Genomic DNA, 19,881 nt, shown 5'->3' with positions numbered 1-19,881 from the left:
GTTATGGACCATACTGAGTCGACAACTTTCATTATTAATTATCAAGAAGTATCAACCCTATTGAACATATCATGTGCTTCATTTGTCAACTCAATGACCAAGGTTTGTATGACATAACGAGTTAAAATATCAATGGTTTGATTCGATATTTCGTTTCAAACTTAATTCTAATTTAAATTATAATTTTTAGGATCTTGCTGATTATCTTGTCCCTCTGAAAATTCTGGTTTTGATTGATAAAACATTCTTATTCAAGATTGAAGTGAATAGCAGTTCTAATTACAAGTTCGAACCATCTTACCAGGTAAAGAAAATATGTTCTGATGAAGATGCGATAACCCAATTCAAATCAACTTGTGACTATGCCTTATGATTCCAATCTTTACCAAATTGTCTCGACTCCAACTTCTATTTTAAGGGGTGAATCCTCTTTCTTGAGTTTCTCTAAGGTAAATGGAGATCCCATTTTTGTATTGATCATATGTGTGTGGACTTTATGACTGTATATGACTAATTATTGATATATTGATTATAGAATCTGATGGTGACTTTGGAGTGGCTGAAAATTCTCCAAATGCTCTTATTACCAATGCTCCTGCAATGGATTTGGGTTAGGACAACCAAATCACAGTTTCTCCACCTGCAGTTTACATTGCCAATGTAGTTCAGTTTAGAATTAGTATTTCCTGTTTCTTTCCATGGTTTGTTGCTATATTTTCCGTTTCATAATTTTTCATCATAAATTTATTTTCCAGCATGTCCCAACTAGAAGCATAGGTGATGTACAAAGTAATGTTCAACAAAAATTGGTAGATCAAGCTGCTGATGATAATTCTCCTGTATTTGATTTGCCTATTTTCCAATGTGTTGTGCCTATTGCAACTTTAGTTGCATGGAAGAAACAAGTGAAAATGGATAGGAAAACTAAGGGTAAAGTTAACTTTTTTGTTACTTTATTGCTTTTGACTCAATTATATAACTAAATTGTAACTAAATTTATACTTCTTTTTGTTTTTATTTATTTATTTCAGAAGTCATCTGATGGAGTAGAGGTGGATGGTGATTCCCATGTTATTGCGAATCTAGCTGTGCATGGACAATGTGGAATCTCCTCTTTTGAAGCGTCTTTTTCCCCCCTAAGATGAAGCTCTGGGCTCTTCTAATGTGGTGAAAAAGCCACTGAAGGTTGTTAAGAAGGAGAAGATAGGAACAGTTTTGCCTTTGTTTTGGAGACATTTGATTAGGTTGAGTTTCGGTTAAGGATATTGGATCATTTCAAGTAGTAGTATTTTGTTTTGTTTTTGTGAGCTGCACCATCGGTTTTTTGGAACTGATATGTCACCACTTTGGATTGGTTTTATTCTCTCAGAATTGTTGTCTGGATCCTCTTTGATTATTTAATTATTTTGGATTCTTTTACTTATTCTTTTTCTAAAACTTTTGTATGCATATAAGATTTTAAATATCTAAATTAGGAAATTAAATTAACAGAGTAAATTGTACTACTAGATATTAATAATATTTTAAATATCTACTTCTGGAAATTCACATATGTTAATACACTACAAAAAGGTAGTTTTTAGTGGCATGCAGTTTGTGGTGGTCACAGATAGACCGCCACTAATATTTTATTTTACCATTATTTTTGTGAAAAAAATCAGAAATATTCAACCAGATAGAGAGAGAGTTCATTCACGATAGAGAGAGAGAGAGAGTTCATTCACGAAAAAGCTTCTGAGGAAGGAGCGATCGAGCTTCTGATTCACGAGTGAGGTTCTGATTCACGAGCGAGCTACTACTTCAAGCTGCTTCAAGCAGCCATGGAAGTGCTCTATTTCCACCCTTGCATTGATCCATAGCTCTTCTGGCTCCTATCGTGTTCAATCCAGATCTTGATTTTGTTCTAATCGGTGAGTAACAATTCTGCTTCTGTTTGAATCGAAACCCTCTTTGTAACAATTCTGCTTCTGTTTGAATCCAAACCCTCTTCTGCTTTTGTATGGATATGAAATTTCTGATTCCTATTATGTTCATCCAATATTCTAATTTCTGATGGATCTATTGTGTTTCATCACTGATTGTGGGTTTTCTTTTTTGTGTATGTGGGCTTAGATTTTTGCATCTGCTGAGAGTTTTACTGGTGAGAGCTTCAACGGAAAGAACAGTTCAAGGGAGTATAATCAGATTTAGTAGGTACTTCAAGGTAAAAATTGAACAGAAATTTTCTAATGGATTTAGATGAAAGTACTCCATTGCCTCGTTAAATCTTGTTTTGCTGAGAAGTATATGTTTGTGTGTTAATCTTGTCTTGGAGGATAGTGAAATTGAAACACGACTATTGTTTTGATTTTTGTTTACTTGATACTAGCACATTCACCTTTATTCACTAAGTCGTGTTGCCCTCAACATAATGAAATTGAGGTTGCAGTGATTAGAATGTAAAGAATCTATTTAGTACATCAATTCTATGATATTTAGTCATAAACCTTGGTATGAGGATAATAGCATAAGATTGTCTCTTAGTAATAGTGTTATGTTCAACTCTTCTCTTGAGGCCGGTATGCCAATGGTTCTTTATTTCATTATATGTTCTTCCTGGTAACTCAGCTGCAATTGCAGACCATCTGTTTATGAAAATATCAAAAATCAAATTAGCACATGTCCAAGTTATTGATTCAATTGGGTTCATTACTTTGAACTGAGTGTGTGTTTAGTTCATAATTGTGTTCATTACTTTGACCCATATTCTTATGGAAGATTATCAATGTGTTGACTTAGAAAAAAAGCATTTTCTAATGACCCTTTGTTGCTTATAGAAGAAACTAATGACATAAAGGATCACGTATCACTTGATATGAGTTTTATATAGAACGAAATTATTCATTTGTACTCTAATCTCTTAAGAAATAAGAGTGCTGAATGAAGGATCACTCAATTCATTGCCAGGTTTCCCTTGCGTTATATTCACACAAGCAATGCATCTAGATAGATAATCAGAGGCCTTTTCTCCATATCTTATAGCATGTTTTATCCATAAGAGTAAAATGACCAGGACTTTGTATATATATTAACTTAGTAGCCAACTCAAGATGACAATAATAGAGTCCTGTTTGCAAAGGGGTCAATGGCTTGGTATTCCAACATGCTTGAAATTCAACACATGCAATGGTATACATTGACTGATCTCATCTTTGTACCTTAGCACTGCTCTATAATTGTTAGACATACCATCGCAGGAAGCATCTCTTGTCTGTACTGGATTGTTAATATCCATGAGAATGTGGTACAAAATATGCACTTGAATTTGAATTGTTATCAGCATTGCTTCACATCATGAACATAATTAACAAGAATTTTACACTGCACTATAATAGCTAATTTACTAATGCATTATTCAATTGGTCTGATTTTATTGTTTCCTAATTTATGAGCTGGTTGGCACATTTCATATAAAAATGCAACTGGTGCATATGAGTTAGTAAGGTTTTTCATCTTAAAACCTTTTCCTGAAACCTTATGAATGAATTTATCAAGTTCAATTTTATCACCTTTCTTAGATTTTTTTCCTTTTCAATTTCTTATATTTTTTCTCTTCTTTTTGTTGATAAAATGTTCAAATATCTTGCAGGGAGTCAAGAAGTTCCAAAGTGCAGGAAGCTCTAGAATCCACATCTATTAAAGTTTGTTTCACAATTAAAAATGATCTGACCAGCATGTACATTTAGTTTTGAACTTCAGACTCTATATTCTATCATCTAATTGAAGACTGATCAATGATGCTGCCATATGCTTATTCTGTTTTGTTGATCAATTATTATGCATATTTTTCAATCTTGATTGTTTCTGCCTTGGTTTAATTGTAACTTTTGAGTGTATCATTATGACCAAATCAGGTGTGTCATTAAAATGGATAAATCATGGATTGATATGCCACGAAATACAACTGAATACCTTGACGGGCTGGATAAATTTCTAGATTTTGCATTTGAGAAGCGGTTAGTTGATGGTGTAATAAGGTGTCTATGTCCTAAATGTCAATGTAAAAAATGGGAAAGTAGAGATATAGTGCGTGACCACTTGATTTGCAAGGATTTTCCCAAAAATTATAAGGTTTGGATATGGTATGATGAAACATATGAAACTATCACATCAAGGGACACTCAAGGAACGTTGGAGCCACTACAAAATGAAAACCCAGTACTAGATATGATAAATGATGTGTTTGGGGTAAAGAGAACTTGTGATGCAGAACCCACCTCTTCACCTGAACCATCTGAGTTTGGAGACGCCATACCAAAAGAAGACCAAAGAGATTTTGATGATTTGGTTGAGGATGTTCAGCAACAATTGTATGAAGATTGTCAAAATTACTCAAAGTTATCTTTTTTTTTAAGATTATATCATATAAAATGCTTGTCTGGTGTCACTGATAAGGCAAAGTCATTAATACTATATCTGTTGAAAGATGCATTTGAGTTTGCAAAGCTACCTGATTCGCTCTACGAGGCAAAGAAGGTTATCCACAAACTTGGTCTTCATTATACCAAGATAGATGCTTGGCCGAAAAATTGCATGTTGTACTGGGGAGAAGATGAAAATTTGGAGAGATGCAAACATTGAGGAAAATCTAGATGGAAGCCAAGAAAGGGAAAAAATGGGACAATTATTTGTATGAAAAACCTATCGGCAAAGGTTTTGCGTTACTTTCCCTTGATGTGATAGTTCAGGTCTTCAATTAATTGCAATGGAAGGTCCCAAGTCACCATTACACCATTCTCAAGCACCCATTCCATCCTTTGGTAGTATGTCACTTGTTCCTGTTCTTATTTAAGTTGTGTTTATTCAAAAAATTTGATTATAGTTTATTTTTCACATTTGAACAGCCGTGAATCCTAAAGCAAAGCGCTCAAAGGATGATGTTTCTTCTCAAGCTCCAACTAGAGTGTATGGAACCTCAAGTTTGACGCGTCAACCTTCACTTGAAGAACATTCTATGCCTCATATGGAGCCCCCACTACACCATTTTCAAGCACTCGTTCTATCATTTGGTAGTATGTCAATTGTTCTTGTTTTAACTCAAGTTGTGTCTATTCAAAAATTCTGATTTTAATATATTTTTCACACTTGAACAGTCGTGTATCCTAAAGCTAAGCGCTCAAAGAATGGTGTTTCTTCTCAAGCCCCAACTAGAGTGTATGGAACCCCAAGTTTGACGCGTCAACCTTCACTGGAAGAACATTTTATGCCTCATATGGAGCCACCACTACGTCATTTTCAAGCACTCGTTCCATCGTTTGGTAGTATGTCACTTGTTCTTATTCTTCGTGTATCCTAAAGCTAAGCGCTCAAAGGATGATGTTTCTTCTCAAGCCCTAACTAGAGTGTATGGAACCTCAAGTTTGACGCGTCAACCTTCAATTGAAGAACATTCTATGCCTCATATGGAGCCATCACTACACCATTTTCAAGCACTCGTTCCATCGTTTGGTAGTATGTCACTTGTTACTATTCTTATTTAAGTTGTGATTATATTGTGTTTATTCTTTCATATGTATAAACATGCTGATTTTAATATATTTTTCACACTTGAACAGCCGTGAATCCTGAAGAAAAGCGCTCAAAGGATGATGTTTCTTCTCAAGCTCCAACTATGACACATCAAGTTTGACGCGTCAACCTTCACTTGAAGAGTATTATATGCCTCATATGGAGCCACCACTACCCCATTCTCAAGCACTTGTTCCATCGTTTGGTAGTATGTAACTTGTTCTTGTTTTTATTTAAGTTGTGTTTATATTGTGTTTATTCTTTCATATGTATAAACATGCTGATTTTGAAGGTGCGAAAAACACTAGAAAGGGGGGGGGGGGTTTGAATAGAGTTTTTGAATCTCGGGTATACTTTTCAGCTTTTTCAAAACTCAAAGATAAAAACTAAGTGCTGAATAATAGGAAGTAAAGCACACGAGTATTTTATCCTGGTTCACTTGAGATAAAAGCTCAAGCTAATCCAGTCCACCTGTGAAGGTGATTTCTTCCTTCTTCTGATGAAGGCAATCCACTAAAATCAATGAGTGTTACAACTGCACTTTGCAACCTGCTAAGTGACTAACAATACACTGATTTTCTCACTAGTATCCTCTTAAGAAGCTGATGTACCGATCCTCTTAAGACTAGCTAAATACTGAATCAGCCTTGATTCAGTCCTCTCAAGATCCGACCAACCTTGGTCTCTTGATGAACTTTACAAAATGTGTAAAAGGTTTCGGGTTTACAATAAGTGCTTCTAACAAGCGAATAGTAAACTCAGAAGTTTAAGAACAGTGAATAAATAATGCTAAGAGAATGGTTCGTATGTGTTGAATATTTTCAGCAAAGTTTCTTAGCTTCTTTCTTCTTTCTTCAGCCTTTATATACTCCAAGACTTGTGATGTAGCCGTTGCTAGGGTTTTATCCGTTGGAGTGGCAATTCTGTAATATCAGACTGCTAGGCTGTACAAGGTAGGTGGCGGACAGACTGAGACTTGTACGACGTTGTACTGTGATAGCGACCTGTCCTTTCACTAGTTGACTTGTGATGAAGGAGCTTCAGATGAACGTTTGATGAAGCTTCTGATCATCGTCAGATTGAAGCTTGGAGTCTTCTGACCATGCAACTTCTGCTTCTGAACAAGTTCCTCAGAACTTCTGATCGTCAGAGCTAGAATAGCCTGGGTCTTCAGAACCAACTTCTTGCAAGTCTTCAGAACTTGAGTCTTCTGCTTCTGGACCGTTCCACTGGAACATCTGGTCTTCAGAACTTCTGACTTGAGTTCTTCAGATCTTCTTGAGAGCTTCCATCTTCAGAGCTTCTGAAGTATTTGCCACTGTTCAGAACGAACATGGTAGGTTAATGAGCTCTCTTTTTAGTAACCCTTGGTTCTTCTTCTTCTGAACGAATAGGCTTGGGTCAGATTCAGAACCTGTTTGTCACAACTAAACAAAACAAACGTTAGGGTACCACAATTGTTCATCATCACAAACCTTAATTGTAATCATCAAAACATAGAGATGCAACCACTGATCAAACCTTGATCTAACAGATTTTACCGATTTTTTCACTTGAACAACCGTGTATCCTAAAGCTAAGCGCTCAGCTACATCATCTAATACACGAGAGTCCACTCGATTGTGGCTGTACAAGCTATAGGTAGTACTTTTTTCCTTTTTAATTTCTAATTTCTAATTTTCCTATGTATTCATGCATATGCTAATATTAACCTATTTTTAATAGATGAACATGGAAACCAAAAGACGATCCAATTGACAATAAGATATGTGTTTGATATGCTTAAATGTCAGCTCATAATTGTGTTGTTTGATAGGCAAAGGCGAGCTTGTGAACAAGCTGCGTCACTCCTTTCAAGAGCTTGTGGACGTATTGTCCTAGATCCTAATAATGTTCCTATCAATTTTGAAAGTTGGATAGAAGTAGTAGATCCTTACAAAGATGACTGTTTTAACACTTTGAAGGTATATGGATATGTAAATTATATTTTCTAATATGCTTTAAAACTTTGAAATTATACTATAATTCTTGTCTTTTAACTACAACCCACTAACATTAATGTTTTTTATGAAGAATCTTTTTCATTTTCAGACCTCAGAATTATTTGCCAAGCACCATTGTCTTCTTATCATAGGGAGAAAGTATAGGAATGACAAGTTGAAATTATGGAATTCGAAATATGACCCTTCATATTCTAGAGGATACCTTATTGCTAATATCCCTGATGGAGTTCCTAAGGATCAATGGTCATCATTTGTTGATTATTACTTGAACAAGAATATCAGGTGTAATTTCTATTTATTGTTTACCTACCATTATCTTTTTTAGATTATATTTTACTGAATATATAGTTCATAAATAGGAGTTATGTCAAAGGAATTCCGAGGAACGTAAAAAACAAACTATTCTCTACACTGGCGGATCTAAACTTTTTTCAAGGAGACAATATGAAATGGTAAATATCTCGTGTTTTTCCTTGCTAGGCATTAATGAGCTGTTTTAATCATTTTTATTTAACATTTGGGCTTATTTGGATCACACGTATATGCGTAGGAAATAGAGCTTGAGCGTGAAGTAAGCCGATGTGAAATGTACATTGCAACTCACAAGAAAAGCTATGGGTCATATGTCAATGAGGATGCAAGATCAGTGGGGGTAAGTTACAAATTTCCCATGTTTAGATCTTTTTTGAATGCATAAAACATATCTACTGGTTGTTATGAGATATAGGAGCTGTCAAATCAAGCTTGTCTTGAATAATATGAGTGTTTAAGATTAAGATAAATGTGATGAACAAACAGATTGAGTCTTTTAGAAACACACCATTCAAGTATAGATTAGTGTAATAGGAATGATTCACTGTGGGTTTGTCTAGATAATTTTGGGGCGGTACATATGCTTCTCTGGTGTATTTTGCTGCTGATTTCTATGGTTTATTGCTATGTTTTTGCACCATGATCATATGCTATTTTTCTGTTGTTTGCACCATGTCCCTATGCTGTTTTACTGCCATTTTTGCTGCTGTTTGCACCATGAACCTATGTTGTTTTATTGTTGTTTGTACTGGTTTTGGGGCTGTCTAGCGATGCTGTGCTTTCTCCAATTTTTCTGCGTTTCTTTCGTGTGTGGTCTCTTAGGGGTCTTGGGTTTTGGTTTGGATTCCCTTGTACGCGTGAATAACCTTGCTTGTGTTGTTGCTTTCTCCGATTGCTCCTTTTTTAATTCTTTTCAAACAACAACTAGTGATTTCTTCCATATGCTGATTTTTCAATTTCTAAAGTATGAAACTCTGAATTGAGCAACTGTACTTTAATGTCATTAATTTAAAATATATGCAGGTGTTGGTTGAGCAAGAGCTAAGCCAAACACTTGATTTCTCAGAGGTTTCAAAAAATGACGCCCTTGCCAAAGTTTTGGGGCCAGATCACTCGGGATTTGTGCGAGGACTAGGTGTAGGAGCTCTTCATAGTGTTGCCTTTAGATCCACTACCACACAAATGAAGAACTCCATCAGTTCAGCTGAATCTACTCAACTAAATGAAGAACTTAATTCTCTAAAGACTAAGTTAGCCGCCTTAGATGAGAATATCAAGACGTTGCAAACTGTACTTTTTGCATACATGCAAATGAAGGAAGGACATATCAATGCAAACTTGGCAGCTTTGTCTGGGAATTTTACTAAAATGTTAATAATTTTATATTCTTACTTTTGCTATGAAATGCAATTTTTTTACATTTATGGTTAAGTTTGACATGTTAGATACTCTTAATCATACATGTTTATATCTTTCACGGGATCAAGGGAATGAGGAGGCTAATCCAACACAACAAGGAGAATCTTCATTTGATAGAAATTATGTTTGAAAAATACATTGAGTTCTAAACTTGTATAGAACATAGTATTCCTATGTATCCATAGTTTCATACTTAAGAAAACTATGAACAAGGTGTTCTTAGCATTTTGTGGTAATTGAGTTGTTGTGGTTGCTAAGGTATTTTTAGCTTTTAAGTTAGGTTATAACAATAGCAACACTTTGACTAGTGAATCTTGGCACTAGAATCTAATGGTTACTTATGAGACTTTCATAGTATAGAGAATTTAATGATCACTTTTAAAAGTAGTTGAAATTTCATGAGTCTTTTGTATTACAGAGAATTTAAGTGTGACTTCTTTGACTTTTATATAAGTTTATCATGTGAAATTTATAAAGAATAAAATTTCCTCTTTTTAAGGTGATAGTAATATGATTCAAAAACATGAATCTATTTGAAACATTTGATTTGTCCATTTATTTTTGAATTCTATACTTTTACCTTAAGTCAGAAAAGGTGGTGTTTTTTTTTTTTGTATTTTCAGTAATTTGATCTCCTATACTTTCCATATTATCGTTAATTTCTACATGGGGGATATTAGAAAGAAAATTTCAGTGGATGGAAGAGTTTTTTCATAGTTTAAATTAGTTAAACTCGGTAGTCTATTTGATAAATTTTTAATATCATACTAGAGTCTTTTACTCATGCTTCGCGCGACAATATTTTATTGTAATTGAAATGTCAATTAATTCTTCAATTGTAAAAGATTGAGATACTAAATAATGAAAGCTGAATCCTAATATATGCAAATTAAATTCTTTTGTTTGTTTGTTCATATCCAAATTCAAGCTGTACAGGTTTTTGAAATTCGTAATCTGCTTTTCTTTTCAAAAAAAAAAACTCATAAAAAAAGAAAAAATATGTACATTACTTTCATACAACCAAACGTAACGTTGAATTTATACCTTTTTTGTATTACTCATTTTTGTGTACTTAACATCCTTTTTGTGATTATTATCTTATTTAATATATTTTCATCTTTAATTTCTTTTTATATGATATTTCTTCTTCTTTTTTAAGAAAGTATATTATGTTAACAGGCTTATACAAATTATAACTATCTACTGGGTAAACACAATTTCAATTTATTGGAGTTACTTTTGTATTGCCGCCCCAGCTATATGAAGATCCTTGGAGTTTTGTTTGCCTTTTCAACTGACGTTTTTCCAGAACTTTCATTCTCTTTACTCACTCACTTTCATCTTATTAAAAAAAATTGTTCCATGTGTTTATAAGTTTTGTTTTGGATTACCTATGCGTCATCAGGACGAACTTTGGCTGATTGAACGATAAATAACAACAAAACTGTTTTCATCTGTATTGCTTATGGAAAATTGGCTTTTAATAAAATATTACATTTCCCACGTTGAATCATTGCTAAAGAGATATTGATTGTTTAAAATGTAAATTTTGGAATTCGTTTAGTGGGCTGAAGTTAAAAGGTTTATCTTCTGAAATGTAGGCTACCAAGGTATATCTAATGATGAAGTTTTATTATTAATTAAACCTCAATTACTCTAATAATTGGTTCGTTTGTTCTTCCAAGTGTCATGCACATATTTTTTCCTTCAAATAGTTTCATGGTTTCATAAAATCTTTCACCACTGAACAATATCTTCACTCATCCCATTCTATAACTCATATGGGACAACTTCTCAGACTTCTTTTTTTCTCTGTCTTGACTTCTCAAAATTCTGTATCCAAGGCTATATCAAATATGGCTACCCCAAAATGTTCCCCTTGACTTTTGTATAAGTATTTCTTGCCGGTGATGAGCCACGATAAGGAGGTAAGCTGTTGATTCCTATTTTATTTCTTCCGTTTGTAGTGTTGTAATTCTAAGCACTCCTTTTTTTTTCATTATACTTGTGAAGTCATGCATCCATTTGTAAGAGATTTTTGGCATGAGTTGAAAGAGCTATGGACATTGATTGATTAAGGGAAAAATCTCATGTGATTCATTTTAATATGAGCCAAACTCACCCTTATCTGACTATGGGTTGGTATGCTCTTCGAGAGTTATATGATCTTCAAGGAACATGCACATTTTGGCTGCATTTAGTGGACAATTGTGTTTTTGACATCCAAATTTACAACAGTGACTGCAAACAAATATATATATGCCAGGTGAACCTATTAATGATATTGAAAATATGGATGATTCGGATTTTGAGTTTGCATTTTCAGACTTCTTTGCTAATCAGATTCGCGATGTTAACCCCTTTAATGTCCCTTCAATTGTTGCTGAACCTGTGTATGCCCCTCAAAAGGTCTTATTGTTTTGAATGTGGTGTCAAATGAAATTGCTTCTTTGTTATTACCTGGAGGAGAATAGCTCATTCTAGATTTTATGTTCTATATCTATCAAGGAATTGTCTACATGTAATGTCGGTCAAGGATCTTCCAAAGTTGAAATTGTCTATATCTATCAAGGAATTGTCTACATGTAATTGTCTATCAAGGAATTGTCTACATGTAATGTCTACATATAATGTCCTTAACTCCATCGGATTCTGGCTACCTTTCAAATATTAGTGACGACAATTTCCAATAACTATCAGCATCACAATGACCATAAACCAGAGTCAAAGCCAGTTGTCAACGGTTGGTTTGTATCTTCAAATACCTATTTTTACACACAAACAACTCTATATTGCACTTTCAATAACTATCAACATCATAATGACCATAAACAAGAGTCAAGGTCAACGGTTGGTTTGTATCTTCCAAGACTGTTTTTACACACAAACAACTCTATGTTGCACTTTCAAGAGTAAGATTTAGAAAGAGATTAAAAATCCTTATCATTGACGATAAAGAAGTTGTTTCAAATTGTAATCGAAACGTTGTATAGTAAGAAGTCCTCGACAACCTATGATTGGTTGGTTCAATTCTCTTTTTTACTTTCTTTACCTAAAATGCTCAATCAACAAATATTTGAAATAATCAAATTTTATTTATTTCAGCTAGAGTCCAATATGAAGAATTCAAGTGAAACAAATGGGTAATAAAATGAAATGAGTGCAGATATGTATTTCCATTTTCATATAATGTGAGTGTTAATGTAATTTTTTTTATTTTTTTTTATTTTTATCTTATTAAGATTGTTATTTATATAATTTCCTTTTATTTTTATCTTAATAAGTTTGTTGTTAAGATCCTCTAATCCAATGTATTTATGAATTTAATTTGGAGGTAATATGCAATTTATATGTTCAATTGGCGGACGGATCTGTTGTTATTTCCTATAATGCATAAATTATAACTGTTTGGACATGATAATGTTCATTTAATCAAAACTTATTGATTTTGTATATTCTTCGCCAAACACCCAATATTTTGTTCAATGAATATATATATAAAAAAAATCCATTCTTCATTCTTTTTGTCATTAAATTTTATATTCATCTTCAGATTTGTTTATATTCATAAATTTTACTTACATATTCCATATTCGTAATAAGATAAACGTTCCTCGTGCAGCGCAGCAAAAAACTAACTCTAGTTTGTATGAAGTACCTCTTTTACTTTCATTCAATTCAATAAATATTTGAATAATAAAAAACCCTCAATAGTAAAACAAAGCAAAATAGAAAGACCAAAAACACAAAACAAAACAAAGAAAAAGGGATCGACCGCTATTTTTTTTACAAGAGGATAATTAACAAGAAAGGCACTAGCTAATAGCATCTAAAAACAAAGGTAGCGCACCATTAATGGTATAGTTTTTTAATCTGGAGTTTCATTAAGCAGTGCTAATTCATATAGCACTGATGTGACCAACTTCTACAATTTCTAACTATAAAAACCATAAAATAAAATAAAAAACTGTAGGTGTCTAAACGGATTAGGCATTTTAGATCGCTATGCATATATCAGAAAGTAGCAGTCAATATGGCTTCTCCCACTGTATGCGCTGCTATTGCGTCCAACAGCTTCAGCTTCAGCTTCGTAACCTGCCAATGTTTCAAATAAACTCTTTTATCTTTATTTCTAAGTTATAGAAGAAAAACTCAAAAAAATAAGTGGCCTGTCTGCATTCATTCCATCATGATTCATGAAAGATGTTAGTAATATATCAAGTTGATTTTTGATAAGCTCTAATACTAGTTAACTTAATTATATTAACACTTATTAGAATTTATTTAGTCCACTTTTTAGTAGATAATTCAATATAAATAGTACCTGATTATCAAAGTGTGTTTCATAATCAAGAGCATAGAGCCTAAACTCAAACCTATCACCATAGTTTGGCATCTTAGGACCACGCCAAAGGTTCACCTTCCAATCATTAAGCCCTTCTTCAATCGCAGCAAACTCAGCTCCCACTTCCCCTTCTTTCCCGGAGAATCCTTCTGGCAACCCCCTCACGGTTGCTGGAATGTTGACCACAACCCAGTGGGTGAGCTGCACCGGGTTCCCGGCGGGGTCCACGGCGTCGATGTCCTGCACCACAAGGGCAAAGCTCTTGGTTTTGGGTGGCGGGTTATGCCACTCTAACGGCGGAGATATATCCCACTTTGAGCCTACACCTTCTTGTGTATAGAATCGTGGCAGTTTCCCTCCTCCTTCGTTATCAATTGCTGGTGAAACAAGCTTGAATTCGTTGCTAGCCATGGATATTGGTGCAATTTGCTAATGCGATTCGTAGTTAGTTACCTGCTGCATGCGCTCTATATAGAAGCTCGAAACAGGGAGATAGTGAGCTTTCAATTGGGTGGTGGAACAAGTGTCATGGCAGTAACAAAAAGAAGAGTGTGGCTTTGACACGTTTAGCACCACCGTTCCAAGCGGTTTGAGCTCATCTCTCATGATCAGGGCTTTGAAAGAATAAAAATATTAGACCCGTAATAGTAAAAACATAAACGAAGAAACATAGTGAAAATGGAGAAATTATTATTTTGGTCCTAAATAAGTTAAGGGAGGTAGAGAGGAATCAAATGAGTCGGTGGTTCAAATACTTATTTTCTTAAACAAATGATTGATTAGGGAAGTCTTGTGAATAAAAATAACTTCTTGGTCAAACTCTGAAGAACACCTACTTCAAGGAAAATCCTTCCCCTTAAACGATTCAGTGTAAGCTGTAAGAACTTGTCCCTCAGCCGTAGCAGACTCATGGACCCTCTGTGTCGGCCCTCTCCTTTTCTTCCATTATTGTGTGTGGTGGTATAGGTTGTAACATCCATTTATTGAGTGTTGTCACGGTAGCAGACTTACGGACGCTCAATAAGTAGATGTCTTCAACAACCTAGACCACACACAATGATAAAAGAAGTTGACTAGTGCGAATGGTGAAACTACTCTAGAGATGCAACATGAAGTTCCTAGCTTTGGCTATATCCTAACATGCAATAACATAATGGAAAAGAAATGAATTTGAAACAATGAAAAGAATAGACCGTTTACCCAATCAAAAGAGAGTTGAAGATTTCATCAAGAAATGATTCACGCGCTCTAGATCAAAGGTAATCTCCAGAGGCAAAAACATGGTAAGATGTGATAGATAAAAGTAGGCGAAGTGACGCCTAAATTCAAGATTTAAAGGAAATGAGGTAGGGGCAAAGACACTCTTTCACTTTCAAGCAAGAGTAAAGATAACCTTTTGCACCTAACGCTCCATAATTGCACACCATTTAAAATTGCGCACCAAGTAAATCCTCACCAACCTAGAAGCCGCACATGTCCATTCACTCCATCAATAGTCAAACCAGAAGACACATTTCTTCCCATTTTAAGAGATCTCTGACTAGGTGTTGATACAAAATGATGACCTTATAACTATACGAATTTAGCTCACCTTGGACACATGCCTTGAAGCTATTAGGCTCATTATGTATCACAAGAGTACCACATGAAGCAGACCAAGTATTTCATTGCTTTAAACTAGAGATTATCTCAGATTTTACCGCTCCAAGCATTCTAAAGATTGAATACTCGAATTAAGAGAAAGAACACTCGAATTAGGAGAAACTGTTAGAAAATAAAATAATAGATGATATACTTTTTCTCAATATCAATAACTTCCCACGCACATGAGAACAAAGACTCTTTTTTTTTTGGTCGATAAAGACTCATTTTCTTGGTACACCGAAAAGCTAATACAACAAAGAAAAACTATAAACCAAGAAGTGAGCCCTTAGAAAAACTCAAAAAATGACGCCTCAAGGACCTGGAAGCTCGAGGGAAGAAAAGGGCCCAAACTTAGCCAAACAATCTGCAAGAGCGTTGCAATAACGACTGACACAACAAACGTATACCACCTAATCCTTGTGAACGAGCTTAATGATATCGTTCAAGAGCGGCACAAAATTTCCTACTACCATTATCCTCCAAAGCTAACACCATCTTCGTACCTCTCACTCTATCCTCTTAAAGCCACGGGTCCAGACCAACTTCAAACTATCCTGGAGATTTGTCGCCTAAGCTAAGACGTGAAATCTTATACTACCAATACATTTGTTATATCTTAAGGTATCTATATTATATCTGAAGATAGTTGCTTTCAAATATGTTACACCTTAATGTGAAAACAAACACCAAGATGCACACCTAGGTATTGGGTACCTTCAACTTTAGTCGTTATTCATCCTTCAATTTTATTGATTTGAGCATCAAAGTGACATGTAGGTATCCACAACCGATGTCTTTCTACACAACTAAGTGACACACCCAGGTATAGAGTACCTTCAACGTACCTTCAACCTTAATCTATATTTATTGTTTAATTTTACTAACTTGAGCAACAAAGTGACATGTAAGCACTCAGCTCAATGTCCACTTGGTTTCCACAAAGAGCGGTGCAACAAAGCGTCCGTTCAATAAATCATACATCTTTGATCCGACCAAGTAATTCCTTACAAAAAAGAATGTCATATGAAGAATATATGATCATAAAAACGGGTCTAAAATTTTGATTTCATCTTACTAGTTCTAAACAATTTTAGAGAAACGAACCAGAGATTTTCTTCAAAAAGGTTAAGCTGTTGAGTAAGAGTCATATGAATAATTTTATATTATATTCTAACACTCCCCCACAAGCTGTTGAGTAAGAGTCATATGAATAATTTTATATTATATTCTAACACTCCCCACAAGAGCCCTTTAGGTTTAAAGCCCGATAAATGCACAAACTCACCTACTATGTGCTTAAATTTCACTTTTCAATAGAAAGTGAGAGAAACAATAATCGAACTCTAGACTGTTAAATCATAAAAACTTCAATACCACATCGAAGAACTAATTATCTCAAAAGGGTAAATTGTTAAGTAAATACCAAATGACTGATTTTATATTATATTCTAATACATCGAATATACTTTCCTCTTGAGACTAGATTTTGAACACAGCTAAATTTTGCATATAACTAATTAACGTAATTAATTAGGATGGTTAATAGAGGCTACAATCCTCTTTTTCCTCATTCTACTAGATCTATCTACCTCTTCCAGTTTTTTTTTTATGAACCGAGATATTACTTAGGGATCACAATCGAACATATTCTGCTTAAATCAATCACTCAGTTGCTAATGTAAATTTTTAGTTTAGGAAGTTAATATCCTGATTAACTTTGCTAGTTAAATTTCTTGGAAATAATTATTCGTTCAAACAATAATTAATAAAAAAGAGATACAAGCAAAGGATTATTTGACAGAATGCTTAAAAATCTCATTGCTTGGTATCACATTCATAATGGTACATGAGTATCTAACACACACAACAACCTTACAATATTAATATATATTTTTACATTAACACATCAGAAAATAGCCGTCAAGCCAGCTTCTCCTAGCACATGCCCTCCAATGGAATCCAACAGCTTCTCCTTCGTCACCTGCAAAAAACAATCAATTCTCAACATGTCATATGCATTGAGATTCAAGATAAAAAGTAAATTAAATTAAACTTTTCTTATGGATTGAGGTAACTGTGTTCTTATATATGTTAAAAAGATTAATGTCCAAACACACTAAAATGTTATCTATTTACACGACACATACCTTGTTACCAAGGTGAAGCTGATCATCCAAAGCATAAAGCTTAAACTGCAACCTATGACCGTGGTTGGGCAACCTAGGACCATGCCACCCAGTTTTCTTCAAATCATTGGTCCCTTCCTTGATCCCGGAATAGTCCCCGCCCATCTCCTCCTCTTTGCCGGAGAATCCCTCCGGCAGCCCCTTAATCGTCGGCGGGATATTGACAACCACCCAGTGGGTCCAGGGCACAATTGGATCCTCCGGCTCAGGCGCGTCAATGTCCTCCACGACGAGAGCTAGAGATTTAGTATCCTGCGGGAGGTTGTACCACTCCAACGGTGGAGATATGTTCTTCTTCGCTCCTTGTCCTTCATCGGTGTAGTGTCTTGGTAGCCTCCCCTCGTTGCTTATCGAGGGTGACACCAGCCTGAACTCGTCGCTTCCATCGCTTGCCATTGTTGTGATGTGAGTGTTTTCGAGCTTGTTCTTGTTCTCCTTTGATTGATGTTTGTGGTGGTGAATGTGGTGATTTTGTTTTGGAATGGACGAGTGGTTTGGTTATTTATGGCGGTGGAGGGTTCGGGAAATGGTGGGTGTGTGACGCGCGGCGTCGAGAGAATGGAGGAGGGTCGCAGGGACGCAACACGTACTTGAATACGTGGAGGATAGTAGAGTTCTCTAGACGAATTTCAAGGATCTAAAGTTAGGCAGAAAGCATCTCGAGTGTGCTTTGATTGATTTGAGCTCTGGCATTTCATTAGTTAATTGTATTTGGATTTGGATAAAGATATTGATGGTAATGGGTTTACACACAATTCACACATAAAACATAATACAAGAAGAGAGAAATGAAAATGTAATATAGATGATTGAGTTGTGTTTACATTACACCTCTCTACCTTACATTTTAAGAGAGAAATATGAACTTTAAGAGTAGGAACATAAGAGAGAAAAATAAGGGTTCATTTATGGTACACAAGTTTTTTCTTGTGTAAGGTTGCACAACCCTAGAATAACCTTTTATAGTAGGTTTCTCCACAGTTATTTCTTTTTGAAATTTTTTTATTTTACTAAATTATGTTCTGACCCACTAGTTTCTTAAACTATAAAAATTCCCAAAATCTATTGATAACAACAAGTTTTACCCCGAGGCAATTTGGACCCTGTCATCGTGTTTCATTCCCTCTTCTCTACCATCATCGTCTATCTCGCAGTGTGGCCACCTTCTCTTCGCTTCGACCTTCTCTTCTGGTTCATGGTTCGAATTCTTTTGGGTAGTTAGGGTTCTCTTCGCCCTTCTCTTCTGGCTTCGATCTGTTGGTGCGAATTTAGGGCTTTCGAATTCTGGTTATGCGAAATTGGGTTGGGGGTTGGGTTCATGTTGGTGCGAATTTGGGGCTTTGGAAGATGAAGATGATGATGAATAATTTGTTTTTCTGGGTTTATGTTTTGTTGGAGAATGAAGATGATGAAAGAATGATGGTCAATAAATTTAGTTTTCTGAGTTTTTATTGTTGGAGGATGAAGATGATGAAAGAATGTTAGAGAAGGTGATGAAAAAATTTCAATTTCTGGGTTTTTGGAGCTAGAGGATGAAGGTGATAATGAATAAAGAATTTATGCTCAAGCAGATCCTTGTTCGGCCAAAGCTTTGACGTTATATGGTTGTTCTATTCTATTTCATTCTCAAATCTCAATAATAAACATATCAGATCCAATGAAATCTGAAATTATATCTGATGTGTGTCCAGGGTCATTTGTTGAATTCATAAATAATAGGGAAAAGAATGAATTACATGAAGTATGAGATTTAAATCATGATTTATGTTAAATATGGGCTAAAACTGAAAATACATTTTGTATTTATTTTTAAATGAAAAAGACCGGAACCAACTGCTGTAGAAGGTTTTTTTAGGGTTGTGCAACCTTACACAAGGAAAAACTTGTGCACGGTAAATGAACCCATCTTATAATATATAATGTGATAAAAAAGAAGAAAATGAGGTAAAAAAATTACAACAGAGAATAAAATGTGCTATATATGAATTGTGATGTGATAAGAAAAAGAGTTTATTTACCATCTCTTCCCCTTCGACCCCTTCTCTCAACCAAACATGATATCATATAATTTAAAATTCCACTCTTCTCTTTCCCTTCCGTACCCTCTCTACCATCAAAATCTTTTCTCTTTGGTTAACCACACAAACTTTTGATTTTACCATGAAATCCATAATTGTATTTTTTAGGCCCATTTAGTATGTTTCTGATAGTCAGGTCTAGCAAAATTTTAATACTATATGACGTTTGGTCATACACTCTGTATTACTTATCATTTCGTTTAAATTAATATAAAACTCATGTTTTGTGAAATATTTAATAATGATTTAATGATTTATATTATAAAAATGAAGATGGTGTTAGTGGGTGGTAAAGATGGCGGTGGCGGCCAACGTGGTAGCGACAATTGCGATGGTGGTGGTGGAGG

General features: G+C 34.7%; 2 protein-coding genes across 2 annotated transcripts; both read right to left on the bottom strand.

Moving 5' to 3' along the window:
• Positions 1-13,189: 13,189 nt before the first annotated feature.
• Positions 13,190-14,037, bottom strand: LOC130743125 (uncharacterized). The gene is made up of 2 exons (XM_057595245.1): positions 13,606-14,037; positions 13,190-13,376 (listed from the first exon to the last, which is right to left on the bottom strand). The coding sequence occupies exons 1-2, from the start codon at positions 14,035-14,037 to the stop codon at positions 13,296-13,298; spliced, it is 513 nt and encodes a 170-aa protein (XP_057451228.1). The 3' UTR covers positions 13,190-13,295.
• A 2,960-nt stretch (positions 14,038-16,997) lies between these two features.
• On the bottom strand, positions 16,998-18,215 carry LOC130748186 (uncharacterized). The gene is made up of 2 exons (XM_057601351.1): positions 17,418-18,215; positions 16,998-17,251 (listed from the first exon to the last, which is right to left on the bottom strand). Exons 1-2 carry the CDS (start codon positions 17,850-17,852, stop codon positions 17,177-17,179), a joined length of 510 nt encoding a protein of 169 aa, XP_057457334.1. The 5' UTR covers positions 17,853-18,215; the 3' UTR covers positions 16,998-17,176.
• Positions 18,216-19,881: the final 1,666 nt, after the last annotated feature.

Source organism: Lotus japonicus, chromosome 3 (genome assembly GCF_012489685.1).
Source record: "Lotus japonicus ecotype B-129 chromosome 3, LjGifu_v1.2".
Taxonomy (NCBI): domain Eukaryota; kingdom Viridiplantae; phylum Streptophyta; class Magnoliopsida; order Fabales; family Fabaceae; genus Lotus; species Lotus japonicus.
Note: the sequence above shows the minus strand (reverse complement) of the source record. Positions and strands in the feature narration are given on the sequence as shown.